At 40.9% G+C, this 18,086-nt stretch overlaps 2 protein-coding genes across 2 annotated transcripts in view; one reads left to right on the top strand and one right to left on the bottom strand.

Moving 5' to 3' along the window:
* PLPPR5 (phospholipid phosphatase related 5) overlaps window positions 1-18,086 on the bottom strand; it is a 120,812-nt gene that overhangs the window by 86,332 nt on the left and 16,394 nt on the right. The window lies entirely within an intron of this gene.
* PLPPR4 (phospholipid phosphatase related 4) overlaps window positions 10,364-18,086 on the top strand; it is a 31,843-nt gene continuing 24,120 nt past the window's right edge. Inside the window, exon 1 of the mRNA XM_048312549.1 lies at window positions 10,364-10,525. Coding sequence (XP_048168506.1) covers window positions 10,448-10,525 — 78 coding nt within the window. The 5' untranslated portion in view covers window positions 10,364-10,447. The remainder of the gene's footprint in view (window positions 10,526-18,086) is intronic.

Here is an 18,086-nt window from a genome sequence, read left to right as displayed (position 1 = left end):
AGCTGGTCACAGATAACAGATACCTCCCCACAGACAGCAGTGGAGTTAGTAGGATGAGAGAAAGAGAGGCTTCCTGCCTATGTCTTCAGCCACTTTCATGAAAAGTTCCGTGCTAAAATGCTGAAGGACAAAGAGAGAGGACAGGGCAGGACAGGCTGGGGCAAGACAGATGGGACTGCCGGCCATACCTTGGACAGCTCCTCAGCATCACTTCTGCCGGTGAACATGGGATGGTGCCACGTGGACAGCAGTGACCTGGGTACAGGTAATATTTCGAGGGGTATGGTAAGCAGAGGGCATGGGCCCAAGTGAAGAGAAGGGTGTCATATTGCTCTTCACTTCAGGGCTCAGTCTCCTGGTTTCTGCTTTCTGTCTCAAGTAACTACTGCCCTAAACACAGCTGGTTGGCTGGCAGTACACAAGAAACAGCACCAGAGGGAAAAACAAAGAATTGTAGCACTGTGGAGAAAGGTGCAGGGAGTCTGGAAACAGATTATGTCAAAGGTAAACAGAAGAGGCTGAAAACATTAAAATGGAAGACTGGAAGAGCTGGATGACAGAGAAGGATAAGGAAGGGAGGATGGGGAGGAGGCAAGAAAAGTAAGAAACTGCAGAGGAGGGAGCGAACAAGACCAGGTAGAAGACGAAAAAGAAAAATGGTTTGTAGAAAATTTAGTGATAGAAGTGGGATGGTGAAATGGCAAGGAAAATGGGGAAAATATGTGAAAGAGATATGAACAAGAGATGCACAAGCATCTGGAGAGCATAAAATAAAATGGGAACACACAAAAATGTGTATCAAGAACTGAATTGCTGAAATAGGTAACCCATATTACAGGCATATACCTGCTTTGGGAATATCACATCAAATCTCCAAACCTCACATCTATATCCCAAGACAAATCAATATTTATTATTCCAGCCACTAATCCATTAACAGATGAATGGATACACTTTAACTCCCGGGAAAATGTTAATACTTTCTATCCTCTTAACAATGATCATAATCTTGACATCACAGCAATTTAAAATGTAGCATTTTAACCTGTTTAATTAAGATGATAGGAGCATTCATTGCTTTTAATTTTGCTTTTGTGCTATAAATAAACCAGTTGATGATATCTGAGATCCAGGAGTCATAAACAATTTTCATCTGGTACCAAAGATGTTGACAGGGTTCATCTGCATATTCATCAAGTTGTATGCACATAAACAAGAAAGTTTTGCTGATTACTTGCCCTACTTCTACTATAGTGAAATTTATAACATTAGGATCTTTTAACAGCAGGTAAGACTCCCTGAACTAAATTCCAACGTGAATGAAAAGAACTATTCCCACACTCTTATTTAATTATTATCAATTAAATGTAGAATTTTACATCAAAATGGTAAACTTTTCTGTTGCCAAAGTAGTAAAAATGTAGAAAAAAATAGTTGAAATAAATTGTTCCCATTAGAGAGACAGATGAGCCCATTCAAAGAACGATAAAATCAAGTATTAAGCAGTTACAAAAATAATACCTCCTTCATTTATTTTCCTTGGTTTTAGACATGTAATTTGTCACTGGCCACAGTTCTCTATTTATGACTAGAATTTGTATCCAGAAAGCATTCTACCAGAGCAGGAAGGGAAATAATAGTAATGAAAAACACATGAAAATTACATTCTACCAAATAAGTACTTATATTGATATTCTGTTATCAAAGACATTTAAACTCCAAAACAAATAAATTCTTCAGTCAACATAAATGAACTCCTGGGAAAGATGAATAAAACTACACTATTGTGTATTTGAATTAATTTGGAATTAATAACGTTTTTGTAAGGTTTTGCTTCTTTGAAAATTCAACAGTTTGCTTTTTAATTTGAGTTAGATTAAAGCTATCAATAAATATATTTCAGTGCAGTTCAGGGGTACTGCTGAAAACTGGTCAGACATCCCTTTGTCCACAACAGGAAAAGAGATTTTAATGAATTTCTGGTCTCTATTTAAGCTGCGTATCAATTGAAATCCTAGTACGTAAAATGCTGTGGGCCTTTTAAAGTAAGATCTCAAAGAAGGAATGCCTCACTTTTCATGGATTTGCAAGTGTTTGGATGAAGTTACTGGTTTTGCTCAATACAGTTTTTACCAAAGCAAATCACTAATGGCTCCCTTAACCTACAATGGTTGCCTCAGGCAATGCACAGCTCCTTGCCCCTCAGTTAGCTGACAGCTGTTGGTCTGTCCATGAAAAACATTTAGCCCACAGCATTCAAAAGGAATTTATCCCTTCTTCTAGATCTCACCACCTAATTCATAAACCCTCCCCTCAGGCTGGAACTCCCTGGAAATGGCAGCTGGATTTTGCTGAGTTTGGGCTACACCACTTCTCCCCTCTATACATCTACTAAACCAACAGTAAAACTAATTCCTCTGAAGTTATATGAGCAAAGCTTTAGTCCCTCATTTGGGGGTTTCTTACACTGATAGCACAGGAGCCATAAAGATGTCAGATAGTCCTTTGGAAGCATTTCACTAGGCTGAGGGACATGCTGCAGAAATATAAGGCCAGCAGGAGACTTCTCCACCAGCCAGTCTATAAGGCAGAGGCATGCAGCAGTTATGCTTACTATAATATTTGGTGTTACTGAATGCTTCCACAGGGTATTTTTGCAGGCAACAAAGTCGAGGTACACTTGAACTACTTTGGTTTATCTTAGGTAATACTTTGAGCCCTAATTTCCTGAGACCATTTTCTTCCTAGAATGTGTCAAATTCAGGAGCAACCATCCAGGGAAAGCCAGGTACTAAACGGAAGAACATGAGGTTAAAGCACTCATTAAGCCATCAGATATGTCTAGTTCCCTGTTTTCCCCCATTTCTTTTTATCCTACTGTTTGTGTTTACTGGAGCAGCTACACAAAACAAGAACTTACTGCCACACTATGCCATGACCTGCACACATCTCAGGCATACACAGAATCTCCACTTCTGCTTGCACTGTTGCAAAATCATCTTTTATCTTCCACATATCTCCATTGTTTTTTCTGCAAGTTACACCTAATAGTTACAATCCTTAAAACTCAGTGAGAACTCAAAATAGTTTGAAGGTGTTTAAGATGTTCCAGTCAGGAGAGATGAAGAACTGCACCAGGAGAATCACCCCCTTCATCATAGATATCTTCTCATTATTACAGTTGCCATTACAACTCTGTTCAGGCTTTGCATTCTGAACTTTAGCAAGATACTTCTGTGTTGTGGTGAACAACTGCTGACCATTTGCATCTACATTTCCATTCTTAACAAACTTTCCCACATTAAATTCAGCAATGGTTGGTTTTAACAGCCTTCTAAGCATGATCACAAAGGGGCTGAAAGCCACCTGACAGCTCTTCACTCTCACATTACAGAACCAAGGTACAAAATTATTGTATAACCTCTTACATATTTGCCCAAGTCCTAAAGAACACTGTCTCCGTGAATATTCAACTAGTTTTTATAATCCAGGTATTTCTACTCAACTTATTCATAGATCAAGTCTTTATTCACTTTTATTCTAACAAGATGATAGACTGATTCTTGCACCATGCTATTTCTGCATTTATTCAACATTTACTGACAATAAGTTTTTCTGCTGCCTGATGATGCTAATTTTTTTCACAGAAAATGATATACAAATAATAAAATGAGCATTTCATGGTTTTCTCCTTTCTGTTAGTTCAGTCAGAGATCTCTGGTGCTATACAGTATAAATATTAATCCTGATATGTATTGAGTGCTATTGTGGAATTGCAGTCACTTTTAGCTAAGGTGATTTCACTCAATTATCACATTGCTTTAAGACCTCATAAATACAAAAAAAACATATTTATGTGCATATGTACACATAAGGTAGGTTTTTATGCCTCAGTTTTACTAACAGTGAAAATTAATATTTAATGGTGTGGGACAGGAGTTTTCTTCAGTTGTGAGGCCACCTCATTTGTGTCCTTGACAACAAACAGCACTATGATTACAGACTTCCAAAATAATTGATGTGCCTATATGGAAGTTAATATTGGACTTCAATATTCTAAAAATAAAAGATTTTTGTCTCTTTTGAATTTGGAGCATCTAAGAACACTCTGAAAAATTCAAGTTTTAGCACCTTAGATATTTTTCCACTACCTCCTATCTTGTGTTGTTACAATTCGCTTGCTAAATTTCCTACTCAAAGTCATGCATGCAGTTTGCCTTTCTCACAGAATTTGAAACATGCATTTTTCATTAAAATTCTCTATTATGAGAAAGTTGTTATTTAAGCTGAAAAAACATGACATCAGAGTCTTGGATATGGCAAAACTATGTTGAGAAACAAATATGTGCAGTGGTTAGAAAGGGGTGGACTAATAAATATCAACAGGCTATTGTAGTCCTAAAAATGTCAGACAAGTATACCAGTCCTTTTCTGACATGGTATTATGTTCAGACTGCAGGGCAAGGAGAATTTCTGCTGGGACTTCAGCGTTTCCATTTAAACAAATGGCTTCTACTATTCATTGTATGGCTGTACTTTCTTACTCAACCTCTCTCTGCCTGAGCTCATGCACCAAATGGCTGATATCTAATTAGCTGGTGATAACTTCCCCAGATTCAAGCAAAATATTTGCGACAGGTCATCGCATAATCTAGATTTGTGCTTTATCAATATCTACACAAAGTTGCTTTAAAGAGGCATTGATATTCCAGAAGGGGGCTGGGATTTTCACATTCTGACATTTTCATGCCTTCATGCCTGTAACTAAGATCTTAAATGCAGACATATGCAGGTAACCAAGAATCTACCATTATCAACATCAAAACAAACGCATACTGTGCACAGTCCATAGCGACCACAGACTCGACATCAGCCAGCCACAAGGCAGCTTCGCTAAAAAGCCACATGACCACTCAGCCTGTTGCTAAATCTGACTTAAAGGGAAGCAGTTCATACAAACCACAGTCCAGCATTATGCTTCTGCAAGCACATGGCTTGCAACCCATTACTTGCCTAAGGCCAGGAAGCACAGGCATGCATGTCTGCAAAATACTATGTAGATGTGTTCATAAATAGTATTTAAAGCCACAGATTCAGAAAAATCATCCTAGCATGACTCATACAAAATATGCAAAATTCATTTTTCAAACCAAACACTACAGTGTAAAAGGCAGCAGGAAAGCCAGGAATCATTCAGAGTCATCTGCTGCTTTAAAGCTGTGACCTATATCTAGGAGCTAAGGAAAAGACATTAGAAGACAGAGCTTTACAATGACAGGAGATTATTAGGCATAGCAGAGAAACAATTGCTTGTTGCAATTACAACTTCAAAGCAGAATATAACTCTCCCATCTGCACTGTGGATCTCTTTTGTATGTTTTGAATTTGTTCCACTCTGAATCTTCCAGTGCTGTCACACGCCATCTATCCAAGAGTGCTATGTGCTGCCAACATGGGATCTACAGATGGGTCAAAGAAGAAAATTTTGCCCTAATATAAAAAAGCAAGGGAAAAAAATCTTGCACTTGAAGAAGGCTAATGCAAATGTTGATAATTAAGGCACTGCCCTTGATACCATTCAGCTATCCAGTTTTGCTATATCCTGTATATTTTCCTTTTCACAGCATTTATAAGGTTCATATGTAAGGTACCTTGTTTAGATGCTGGAAAAGATGCTGCCATGTTGTCTGACATGAGCTTTGTCCTGGGAGCCAGCAGGTTTTTTCCTCCAAATAAAAGACTACACTGAGGTAGTTGCACCAAAGATTAGAAAGCCTGTTCATAAAACATTCATAAAAATTTGTCTGTCTCATGACCAAAACAATTTTTTAAATGGATGACCATAACAAGCAATGTCTCCTCACTTGCTCAGGGCAGATTTACTTATGGAATAACACGTGAATTCAATACACACAGGCAGTTCCCCCAAATAGACATTTTCCTGAGGGACAGGGAGATGGGGGACTGGGACAGGGGGTGGGGGAAAGAAGAATATATATACAAACACACACTGCATTTTTGAATTCTGATATGGCAAGCAAAGCAGAACAGAAAACATCTGTCAGTTCCACACAGCAAGGCCCAGCTTCCATATGCCACCCTCTCTCAAGAGAGGATTACTGTTTTAATATGCTGAGTTCACATCATCTATTCTGCACTCAGTGGGCAAACCAAACCAAAAAAACAAAAATGTATCTATATATTATGAATTAACCCTGATCCATGCACACAGTCCCAGAAGTGGCATTTCTTCAGGGAAATTGTGTGGTGACCAGGAGAAAGGAGGAGGTTTCCTTAGGCTACTAAGCAATGGTAAGTGCAACTGCAGCTGCTGCTGCAGCCTCTGGCCTAACTTCTGCTTGCTACAAAGCCCCAGAGCCACTCTCTGACCAGGTAATCTGCACATCCGTAGACCCACCAGCTCCTCTAAACCTTTGCCATATTATTTCATACAGCTTTTGCAAGTGGATTTATTCAGTGATATAGCACTGGTCCCTGCTTTTGCAGTATGCTTTCTGTTGCCATGGAAGCAGTGAAACCACAGCCACTGCCTGTGTCCAGCTCTTACCAAAGCCTGGGAGTAAAGGCAGACTTTGCTGCAGAGGGAAGAGAGCACCTGGACAAAGAGAAATGACCTGCAGTCACATTTTATGCAGTGGAACTTTGCCAACACACTAGATTTTACTGGAAAATAATTTCAAATCATGTTTCTAATAACTGTGGCAGCTACTGTCCACCTGTCAAGTGCAAAGAAAGGTGCTGTCTTCACCTAAAGATGCTTCACCAACAATGCTTCTTTTGGGGGACAAGGTCTTGGGTCAAACTGAGCTCCAAAATATCAGCTTGGAATCACCAGGGGTACCTAATGATTGCCAAGTTTTCTTCTCATTTATGGAATAATAAATCACTCTCAAAAACTCATTCCAAATGAGTCAGAAGAGGCCTATAGTCCACATCTATGAATTTCATCCTTTAGCTCCCCAACTTCTTTAAATGTTTCTATGAGCTTGATAGGTTTTGCTGAAGCAAAGCATAAACAAACAATCTTATGCTTTATGCTAAATGATCCATGACACTTCTCTGAGTTTGCTTGAAGGTGGGTAGAAAAGCTGTCAGGATTTGTGCAGATCCTGTACATATGACTATCCAGCACATAGATGCATTTGTAAGTCACACATTACCACACTTTCTTGTAAGAATATCATGAAATGGACAGGAGGTGTTTCTGAATTAGTTACCACCAACACATTCTCCTTTAGGAGATCGTATGGATGAGACACTCGTGGTGGACTGCCCCTAGATAGACACCAGGTGTCTACCAAAGCCTCTCTATCACTCCCCTCCTCAGCTTGAGAGGGGACAGAAAATGTAACAAAATGCTCATGGGTCAAGACAAGAACAGGGAGAGATCACTCACCAGTTACTGTCTTGGGCAAAATAGACTAGACTTGGGGAAATGAGTTTAATTTATTATCAATTTATTAATTAATTTATTGCCAACCCTATTGGCAGTTAGGAATCCATTGCTGGCAGCACACCAAGGCTGAAATGGTGAAGTAGCACCTTAGCTGTACTTTGGTTACTTATTCCTGAGAAAGTGGTTGTTCTAGCTGAGTCTCAAGAGAGAACCTAAGTGAAGGCCCAGAGACAAGAGTGGGAAATGCACCCTAGACATGTCCATGGTTGCCCATCGTATCACCTTTAGACTAGCATGAGACAGACCTGCCCCATGCTGGGACACAGGCACTGATGAGCCTTCTCCTCCTCTGTTTCACTAGAATCCCATGTAGCTGGAGAGTCACCGAGCCAGCCACGCCAGAGGCCTCCAGCCAGCCAGACCTGCTGACAGCAGATGTAGCTGTCCAGGTCATAGGTTGCCAGGAGTGCCTGATGCCTCTTTTTAAGGCTGGGGATGACAAGCAGTTCTTTTGCAGAAGGTGTGCCATGTGTGAGGAGCTGTGTTGCCAGGTGAAGGACCTACAGGAAGAAGTGGACAGGCTACACAATATTTGAGCAAATGAGCAAGAGATAGACTGATTATTTTCAGAGACAGTACAGTCTCAAGAGTTTTGGGAGTCTTGAACCTCCACTGTAGTGGAGAAGCAGGTGGATGCAGAACCCTAGAGGGTAATTAGTCAAAGGACTGTTAGTCAAGGGTCTGTTGAAGATGAAGGCTCAAACTGGGTCACTGCATGTACCAGGAGGAAGGCTCATCCTCCTTCTCAGCATTTGACTGACCCAGGGGAGTGGTCACAGGCCCAAACCTGACAGAGCTCAAGAAGCATTTGGACAATGCTCTCGGGCACGTGGTGTGGCTCTTTGCAGGGCCAGGAGTTGGTCTTGGTCATCCTTGTGGGTCCCTTCCAACTCAACATATTCTGTGATTCTGTGGCAAGGTCTGTCACTGACAAAAAGTAATTGCTTCACTTCAGCTAACTCATATATAACCCCTCTCCTAACTCCGTCTATCAGAAACAAACACAGAGAATTAGCACAAGTCCTCCTGCCCTTACAGCAGTCACACAGCTTGCTTTGTATCCTTCCCACCAGACACTTCTTTATGGTGAGACTTTGTAGAAGAGAGGCTGGCTACTACCTTGTGTTTCACTGTACCTATCACAAATGTACTCTTAACTGGCCTTTAGGCAGTACAATGATCAAATATAATTTATACTGAGAATTTCTATCTATTTATACTGGGAACTTCTATCATGATGCAAGTTTCTTGGTTCATTTTACCAGAGAAGCACCTAATCCCCCTGGCTCTCCCAGAATGAAGCAACTGTGCGTGAAACAGGCAGAAAAAGTACTCTTGAATAATTTTTATTAGTGTGCTGATTATTTTCAAGCCAGAGTCATGATTTCACAACAATCAAGGCTGATACAATAAATGCAACTTTAAGTGGTATCACTCATTAACCACTCTCCCCAATAATAGTTACATATCTGGCAAGAGCAAAATCTTACTACAGCTCCTCAACTCTTCCTGTTTTACTTGGAACAATCCACCAGCAAAGTTAACAAAAAGGGACTTCGTTTTTTTAAAGGCTAGACTCGTACTGATGGGTACAAACCACTACCAAACGTCCCCACACCAACCAGAGTAATTTGCTGGAATTCAGTGCTGATAGACAGAGGCATATCTCCTCTGCTCCTGAGCCAGCAGAAATCCTGTAAATCTTTCCTAACAGGGTTAGGACAAGAATATGTGTTGGTATGGCAACCTGTGTTGCAGCTCTGAGAAGTCTTTTTCAATGATTTGGAGTCAGACTACAGATCTGCCTTCCACACCTGCCTGCAGGCATGAAGTACGTTTTTGATTTCACCTTCTCATGAAGCTTGTCTACTCAGTGCAGAGCATGGATTGGCATATCCACTCCAGATAAATGAAAAGAAAGCAGCTAGAAAAGAAAAGGGGCTGATGAGAATCTTCACCTCCACTGCCATAGCAGCCAAAATACTAGCAACCATCTGAACAAGAACAGCAGGTAATTTCCCATTTTCCCAGAAAAGGAGGAGGACAGGAAATAAACAATGACTGCTTGAGTCACACTTCTCTCCTTGTACATTAAAGCTGAACATGACAATGCAAGAATAAGCTTATAGGCACAAGACAACTTTTGCAGACCTTATTAATGCGCTACAAAGAATGAAAATGCTATCTTGTACAGACAATTCCTGCAGGCCTTATCCGGGGTACATCTCATTGACATCAACAGGAGCTTGCCTGAGAAAAGGCTGCAAACTTTGATCCATAAATAGGATCTCAGCACATTTTACCATGGAAACAATTGCTCAGGTTAATTCTGTTCTTTTCAAGACTGTAGCAGGAACTGCACCAGATACTTCACAGATCAGAGAAATCACATGCCTCACTATTGCACATGGGGTTGAAGAGCTTAGTTTGGCTCTGTCCCAGTCACACTACTCCCCCTGACTGACACTAAGACTGAGGTGAGCTGTCATTATCATCTTGATTTCAAAAATAGTACACCTGCAAGAAGAGAACATTGCTTGTATAGGAATGCTATTCCCTGGACCGTTCTACTACTCTGTTTCAGAAAAAAGTATTTCCCAGAAACAAGATAAACGCAGCAGACTCCCCAAGGAGCATCCCGAACACCCTGATGCCCGCTGGGATCCTGTTCGGGTCTCTCACACCTGTACACGCACATAGAAATCTCCTGCCGCAGCCAAAGCATGCCCGTGCGTGGGCGCACCGCCCGGAGCTCCGGTGCCCCCCGCTCCCTGCCTCGCCGCCCGGCGCGAAGGAGTTAAGCTGGCCGGGACCCCCGCCCGCCGCCGAGCAGCCTCCTGACGTCAGCCCCGCGCACGGCGCAGCGCTCGGCGCGGCGGCGGCGGGCGGAGGAGACCCGCGGCGGGCGGGCGGCTGCGAGCAGCCGGGGCAGTGCTTGGCCGCGGGGCCGCCGCCCGCAGCCCCGCCAGCATGTCCGCGAAGGAGCGGCAAAAGGGCAAAGTGACCAAGGACAGCGTCACCCTCCTGCCCTGCTTCTACTTCGTGGAGGTGAGTGGCCGCTACGCCGAGCGGGCTGGCCGCGGGGAGCCGCGGGCTCGTGGAGTGGCGCGGAGCCGATCCGCGGGGAACCCGTGCGCCCGCGGAGAGCGAGCTCGCCTCGGTGCTCTTGCCGCACCGTCTGATGCAAAACCCTTACGTGATGCTTTGTGTCGCCGAAATCAGCATCGAAGGTGCCTATAAGGAGCAGGCATAAATTAGTCTCATCTTTGAGCGTTTTGAAGCAGGAATTATTTCTAAGAATTACTCAGAACGTGAAAGGGTTGCTCAGCTAAATCGGGCTTACGTGCACAGGAACCTCTCGGGAGGAAGACATGTTTCAATCAGGGCTGGCTTCCAGGCAAACGCCGTTCGCATTGCTTTGCTGGAATAAAAATCATGTTCATAAGGGAATGCTTAGAAAAATAGAAATGTTCTGATATAGTTAATCACTGATATATTTTTGCTGGAGTGTATTTTGACCCCTGGAGTATGTGTTTCCTCTATCAGAGCTAAAAATGTCTATTTGGAAAACAGAATGAGGTTCTCGGCACATCTTCTAGAGCAAAACCTGCTATGGCTGCTCAGCTGGTAGCAGGTGGAGTTGCAGACACTGCTTGGTGTGTCACTTGGAGGCATTTAGTTTCCCTGGAAAGGACAGTCACTTAGGTACTTCTGGAAGATCATGAGTAGACACAGTTTAAGCTTAAAGAAACCGTTGTGATGTGGATTTGTCTAATGGCACAGCAGAAAGAGGAAGGTAAAAATGTTTTATGAGTTGAGAAAAGTGTTTCAGGTGACCCCACTCTCAGGGAAGAGAACCTGAGGCACTTTGACGCACGTAACTTAGGTAGGAGACAGATTGTGAAAATAATGTGAAGAACTTAATGGTAAAATATGGTGTAAGTTAACTATAACAGGCACTCAAAAGCATAAGATATATATAACACTTAATATATAAAAGACAAAGACCTAAACATAGGGTGAAATATAAAACAAAATATATTTTCTCTCAGATGCACTTGAAGGGCTTTGGAGTTTCTCTAGAAGGTAGAAGGGAGTTGGGTTGAGGAGTTACAGGTAACAGTGGGGTGTTTCTGTTCTGTAAGCACCTGGATATGGTCAGCAGCTAACACTAAGCTGCACCAACTGGAAAGCTCAACAGAGACTGGTTATATGGAAGCATCAAGCTCATCCTATCAATGTGATTAGGCTTGCTCCAGAAATGCCCTTTGATGGAAGGCACTTGATGTGCCATGTATCTTATATTAGCTTTGCATAGCAGGGAGAGGTCAAGCTTGGAGAAGCCCCTAAGAAAAGTTAAGGGGCTTCTTCACTCTCTGTGCTCTCTTTGCTGCCTTGGGAATCCATAGAGGAAGGGAGGTTGCTGTAACCTCAGCCTGAGCAGCACTCTAATGCTGGAAATAATGCAGAGGTCCTGCAAGACACAACAGAACTTGTGCTGTTAGGAGGACTGTGCTTTGGCCTGCAGCAAGACGGGATGAAATGCAGAGCAACAGCACAAAGTGTGTGACTGCTGCTCTTAAGAGTTGCCTTATGTAATACTAATTGCATAAATATACCTTCCCTAGAAGCTCCCTGCAGCTGCTACAAGGAATAAGGTAAAGGATTCTGTGAGCAATGAAGAACCTACACTGAGCTCTGCTTACAGTTCCCACATGAGGCAGGCAAGTTCTCCACTCAGGTCTGAGCTCTTAGGTCTCTCAGCAAGTCATTTCAAGCTTCATCCAAAAACAGGTGGAGATCTTTTCAGCACCCAGTTGCTCTGAGGAAATCAAAGTCCTCAATTAACAGAAAGGTCTTCTAATGACCTGTTAAGACTTCTGTGTTACTCAGTCACAGGAGCAGGCAAGAGCCTGTGTGAGCCCTTGCCCACCAGGAGTAATTTCTAATTATTGAACTGCAGGCTTATGGCCCCTCTTGAGCTGAAAAGTAAAAACACCATCAAGAGAAAAAACTGACTGCAATATACCTGAACCTAAACGTTGATTAGGAAACTTTTTGGTGAGTTATCAGCCCTATCCCATTACGCAGCAGGAGGATTTGAAACCATTTCCCACTTCTCAGCTGAGTACTCAAATCACTTGAGGGAAAGGGTAACAACAATTCATGTGATACTTGAAAGGAGCATGTAGCTTGTGTTCCCTGTGAACGCCCACTCCGCGTTTGTGCACATGTGCACTAATTCTAATCAGGCTAACGAGAATGCCTTTCTAAAGCTTTGGAGGACAGCAAATGCCAGCACTTCAGCAGCATCAGGGAAAGGACATGATGACTTAAAATCTTCTGTTGTGGTTGGCTCAAACAAAACCAGATTAAGTTGTACCCCATAAAGAGGGGTTTAATCAGAGATAATTTAATTGCAATGAGAAGTTTGCAAGTGTAAGGGATAGAGGAGTCACCCAGTGGTTGGCTGGCATTACCATATAATAAGGATTTTCTTTGTAAGCAGGAGGTAAGTTCCTAATGCAATCTAGCAACAGCCAAGTACTTAAAGCCAAAACTTACCCACTTTAAATAAGGCTTTCTGAATTTTAAAGCTTTTACTTTCCTAAATGGATGGTAAGAAACAGGCTTTCAACCTCTTGCCTTTGAATGCTGTCAATTCTTTTATGGTTTTTTTTTTCTTTTGGCACTCATTCACTTTTCCCTCTCCTGTTCGTAGCAGACAGTCCCTTCCCACTCTGAATTGCAACAAAAAAACCCCATAGCCCATTAAGTTTCCACCTTCAAACAAGAAACGTAGGGCTTGCTGACATCCACTTTCCAGCAAGATGTATCTCAGAGGTCTAGGCCCAAGGAAAAGCACATTGTTTAGAAAATACAGTTCTAAAAATGTTTTGGTTTTTTTTTTCCTCTTGACTTGGAAAAAAAAGATGTTGAGTTGAAAGTCAAAATTTTTTTCGACATGGTAGGAAAGGGATGTGTTCATGTTATACAAATAAAATATATTTTAAAGAGTGAAATGAGTGAAATAATACATGTAACAGCCAATATAATGCAGGCATGCAGAACTTCAGAAACAGCAGCACACAAATACAGTTCTGACACTAAGGGGTTTCAACTGTTAGTATCCTTAAGAATGTGTTATGAACGGGATTAACTCCAGTAAACAAATGTGTTTAGTGGCAGTGACTTTCAGGCTTAGATAAAATATGATTACATAGAATGTAGGCAGGCCAACTGCTCTGGAGAAAAGAAGACTGAGGTGAGACCTCAGAGCTGTCTACAGCTTCATCACAAGGGAAAAGTTGAGGGGCAGGTATCAATCTCTTCTCTCTGGTGACAAGTGACAGGACCCAAGGGAATGGCAGGAAATTGTGTCAGGGGAGATTCAGGTTGTATATTAGGCAAGGTTCTTCACCCAGAGTGTGGCTGAGCAATGGAACAGGCTCCCCAGGGAAGTGGTCACAGCACCAAGCCTGACAGAGTTCAAGTGTTTGAATAACAGTGTCAGGCACATGGTGTCATTCTTGGAAATGGTCCTGTGCATGACCAGGAGTAGGACTTCAGTGGTCCTTGTGGGTCCCTTCCAACTCAGGACATATTCTATGAACTGATGGATAATTCAAACTAGCAGGTTTTTCCAACAAAAGAGTTAAAACATAAAACTAATGTGCTCCTCTTAAGATCATTAGAGCTATTCTTCATTTACACAGGAAAACCAAAAGGAGAATCAGGCTAAAGCTTTGAAAGACATAGAAATGTAAAGGAAAGAAAATGAAGAGACGGCTTCTGAAAAATGCAGATGGGTCATTCTCTAAAAGCATTAGAGGCAAATAAACATTATGAAGTAAATCTCAACACATTTTTAGTTACATGTTTTCAAGTTTCATGATTCATAAAATAAAATAACTTGATGACTTATGCTGTGTCTCATAAGAATGTTTTAGAGGTTATTTTAAAGGACTGGTAATAGTTCTGCTTAGCAGAACCTCTGATTAACATACACTCCGGAGAGCTGAATAATTTTAGATTGCCTTGTGCACACTTACCTGAAGGACGTGGTAATCATCACCTTAAGGCAGTTAGGCCTCTTTTATTCCTAATTATGCTTATGGCATTTTAGGGTTCTGTAGACTGTATGGGTTATCTGAATTTCATTTGCATAGCTGAGAAAGACAAAACTTACCATGAAAATTCATAGTCCCTATGGCCTAGTGGGAATTACTTTTCATGGTAAAAAGTCTACATGCCTCTGGGAGAGCTCGAAAATGTGTATTCCTAGAATAAGTTTTGGTTTTTGTTAACTTTGTTTTCAGCATATTCAGAGTATATCATAAATATATTCACTTAGAGAAGTAATATTGATGTCTTGAAATTTAATGTGAATCTGGAAAACTTCCAGAGTTATGTAGTTTCCATTCCTAGTAGAATGGTCAGACTTTCGAAGCAGGACAGACAGACATGTTTCTTCTTGGTGAAGGAAAAGGACTGTCTTTACTCATGCTATCCCACTTCAAAAATTCCTGGTTTAAATCCTGTTCTCATGGAAGTCACATAAATTTTGCCTTTGACTTCAGTGGCGTTCCTGCTTCATCCAGTGCCTAATATCTGGGAATGCAAAAGGTCAAAGTGTTGTCAATCTGCACAACTTGATGCATTTATTCTCCGGCTAAATTGTGTTGCTGTAACACAGCCTTCATCTGTTGGTTGTGTAGCTTCCAGGGAATAAAATTGGTGATATTTTAGACACTGTCCCTTGTGCAGTTAAATTTTCTTCCTTATGTTGTCTTCTGTATTATGAATGCATATGGATAAAGCTGCTTTTTCTACATTTTCCTGAGCTCAGCCAGGCCTTAGTCAGTTTGGAAACACTTCTTTCAGTACTGAAAGACCACTTATTTTTCTTGTTCCCCAAAGGAGTTGGAATTCTCACCAGCAAAAAGCACAAAGATCTGTTACCATTGTAGAACTCCAGGCTGCAGAACTTGGGTCTTCAGACCCACCTGAAATAAGTGCACATGGAGAATGGCCACTGTGTCTCAGCAACAGATGCTTTACTTCCTTTTGCTTCTAACATACGCTGAGAGTTGGGCTTGAAACGTCACTTGATACTCAGTAGCACTTCGTAGTCACATCTGGAATGCTTTTCCGCTGTTCAGCCATGCATGACCCACAACCTTTAAATTACAGTGACAAGGCATGTATAGGTGTGACTGCAAAAGACACAAAAGCCAGGGGAGTGCAGTGATTAGAGTAAGAGAGAGAATAGGCTGTAGGACTAAATCTTCCTAAGAACGAGGTGTTTGGATCTAATGTAAGAATTCAACTGTAATGCTGTGCCTTGGAGGCACAGCGCAGTCTTACTCCTCTCTAGGTTGCTTTTCTGTTATACTGAAATTAACTGGGGGCTACACCCAATAAATATCCCCAGCGGCAGAAGATGAAATTATCCCCATACTGTTAAAGTAGCATAGTATTTTCCAAATACATGTCTTTTTCTCTCAGAAGAGTCAACCATGTGTGAGAGGAGGAGGAGAAATACATTTAGCTCTCTGCTCATTGAGCTGACCTAGTCGTGTGGTTGACTTTCAGAGGACAGATGTCAGATTCGTTTATAAAGCTGCTTTAGAGACCAATATCCCCAAAATATTAGCAGGCTATCCAAGACCTGAGGAGGCTGCTATGCATTCAGAGCAGCTATGTAATTCATTGGCCAAGTCATCAATGTTGCATCCTCCCTGTCATTTCTGTGCTTATGGAAGAGCCATAGAGCCTAAACACTACCAGCTTTTAGCAGGAATGGACCAGAAAAGGGGAATGAAAAGGGAGGTGTCACACCTGTGCAAAGGCTGTCTTTGGAAAACAAATGCAAATGCCACAAGCTAGATGTCCCTTATGGTTTTGGCTATGTGCTTGGCAAGTGTAGAGTTTGAGTAGTTCTCAGTGAAAGAAGGCCCTACTTCAGTCCAACAACATCCTCTTGACCTAATACTTCCAGTAGTAAAATAAGGCCTGGATATGTTAGAAATTAATGGAGATACATTTTCCCAAATTATTACCTCTCTCAAAAATTTACAATCCTACCATCTGTGATCTTTTATAGTTGTTAAAAATCTATTACTCTGGAGCCAAAGTTAATAAAAACCAGCATATTGTGGAAACTTAATGCAATGGAAACTTAATAGCTGAGCTATTACAAACATGGTATCTTGTCTGATGGTCCCATCACTTAAAAGTTCAATTTGTAGGAAGTTCAGAAGTGGCTAAACAGCATGGGAAGAAGCCACTGGAGAAGGGCTGGCACCCACAGGATTAAATTTTTTTTTGTATGTATGGAAATCAGCATGTTTCAGAGAGTACAATAAATTGTAGTATTGTAGGGACTGGCAGCTTTGTCCCTTAGAGATGGGGTTTTTAAAGGAACTTCTAGCTGAAATTTGGTAACACTGACCTGAAAACAACTGCCTTTGTTGAAGTACTGCTGTTCTTGATTTACCTTAACCTTGCAGCAGGAGCATAAAATAAATTTTGTGATCAACAGTATGAGCAATATCCTAAATCTCATTGTGTGTAGTTATTAATTGATTATAACAGTCAATTATTAATTGCTTATAATTGATGTAATTAAACAATAATAATTAAGGAGCCATCAATTATATTTGAAGTCACATTGAAAAACAATGCATTACTGGTATTTTTTGTATTTAAAATTTCTGCCTAAGAATTTGCTTTTTATTTAAACACATACTTAATATAATATGTATATAATATAGAAATATTTGTAAAGCATTTATAGATTATTCCTCCCCAAAAATATTTTTGTTAAACAATTTTTATTTTGTTGGTTTCTCCCTGTGTAATTGCTGCTTCACATACATTTATAGAAAAAAAGAAAAAAAGCACTTTTAGTGTTACTGTGCATTCAGCATGACTGAGATTTCTGAAATAAACAAGAATTGTATCACTGATATATCAGCTCTGTTTTTGGTCTTACACATACTGAGACCTTTCTATTAAGAGCTGGTAAAAGATAAGACATTTGAAGCATTGCATGAAGATTGTTTTGTGACTGTCAATTACAGTCTAGCTTTGGAAATACAAAGCTATTAAGTTAAATTCTAAAATCAGTACTGGAAATACAGATAACTTAATTTTCCAGAATGGTAATTATAATAGATTTCAAAGACATCTGGGATTTGAAATTCAACTTTCAAGTTGAAATTAAATCAAATAGTGTTAAGTCTAGGAGAAGAAAGACCATTATATCATGTACCTGCACATAATTTCCACAGAAATTAGACAATGGTGTGGTACAAGTACTATAGAGAAAAGACTAATTTCTTATAGTTTTGGGCCAGATGACACCTGCATCCAAAAAGGGGACAAGGAGAAGCAGAAACTCAAGTTCAGACAGAAAAGCAAAAAGCCTTTATACAGATGGAAGCCTTAAACTTCTGAAAAGACTGAATGCCTTCTTTTATAAGCCTGAGGCATTTAAGAATTAAGTTTAGAATATAAAAATAAATCTAAAAATCTCACTTTTCTGTCAAGCCAGTCCCCTGCTCTACAGGCATCCCATGCTTCATACTCTCTCTTCAGAGAATCA

The sequence above is a fragment of the Corvus hawaiiensis genome, chromosome 9 (genome assembly GCF_020740725.1).
Source record: "Corvus hawaiiensis isolate bCorHaw1 chromosome 9, bCorHaw1.pri.cur, whole genome shotgun sequence".
Lineage (NCBI taxonomy): Eukaryota > Metazoa > Chordata > Aves > Passeriformes > Corvidae > Corvus > Corvus hawaiiensis.
The sequence above is the reverse complement of the archived record's forward strand: the minus strand, read 5'-3'. Positions and strand labels throughout refer to the sequence as shown.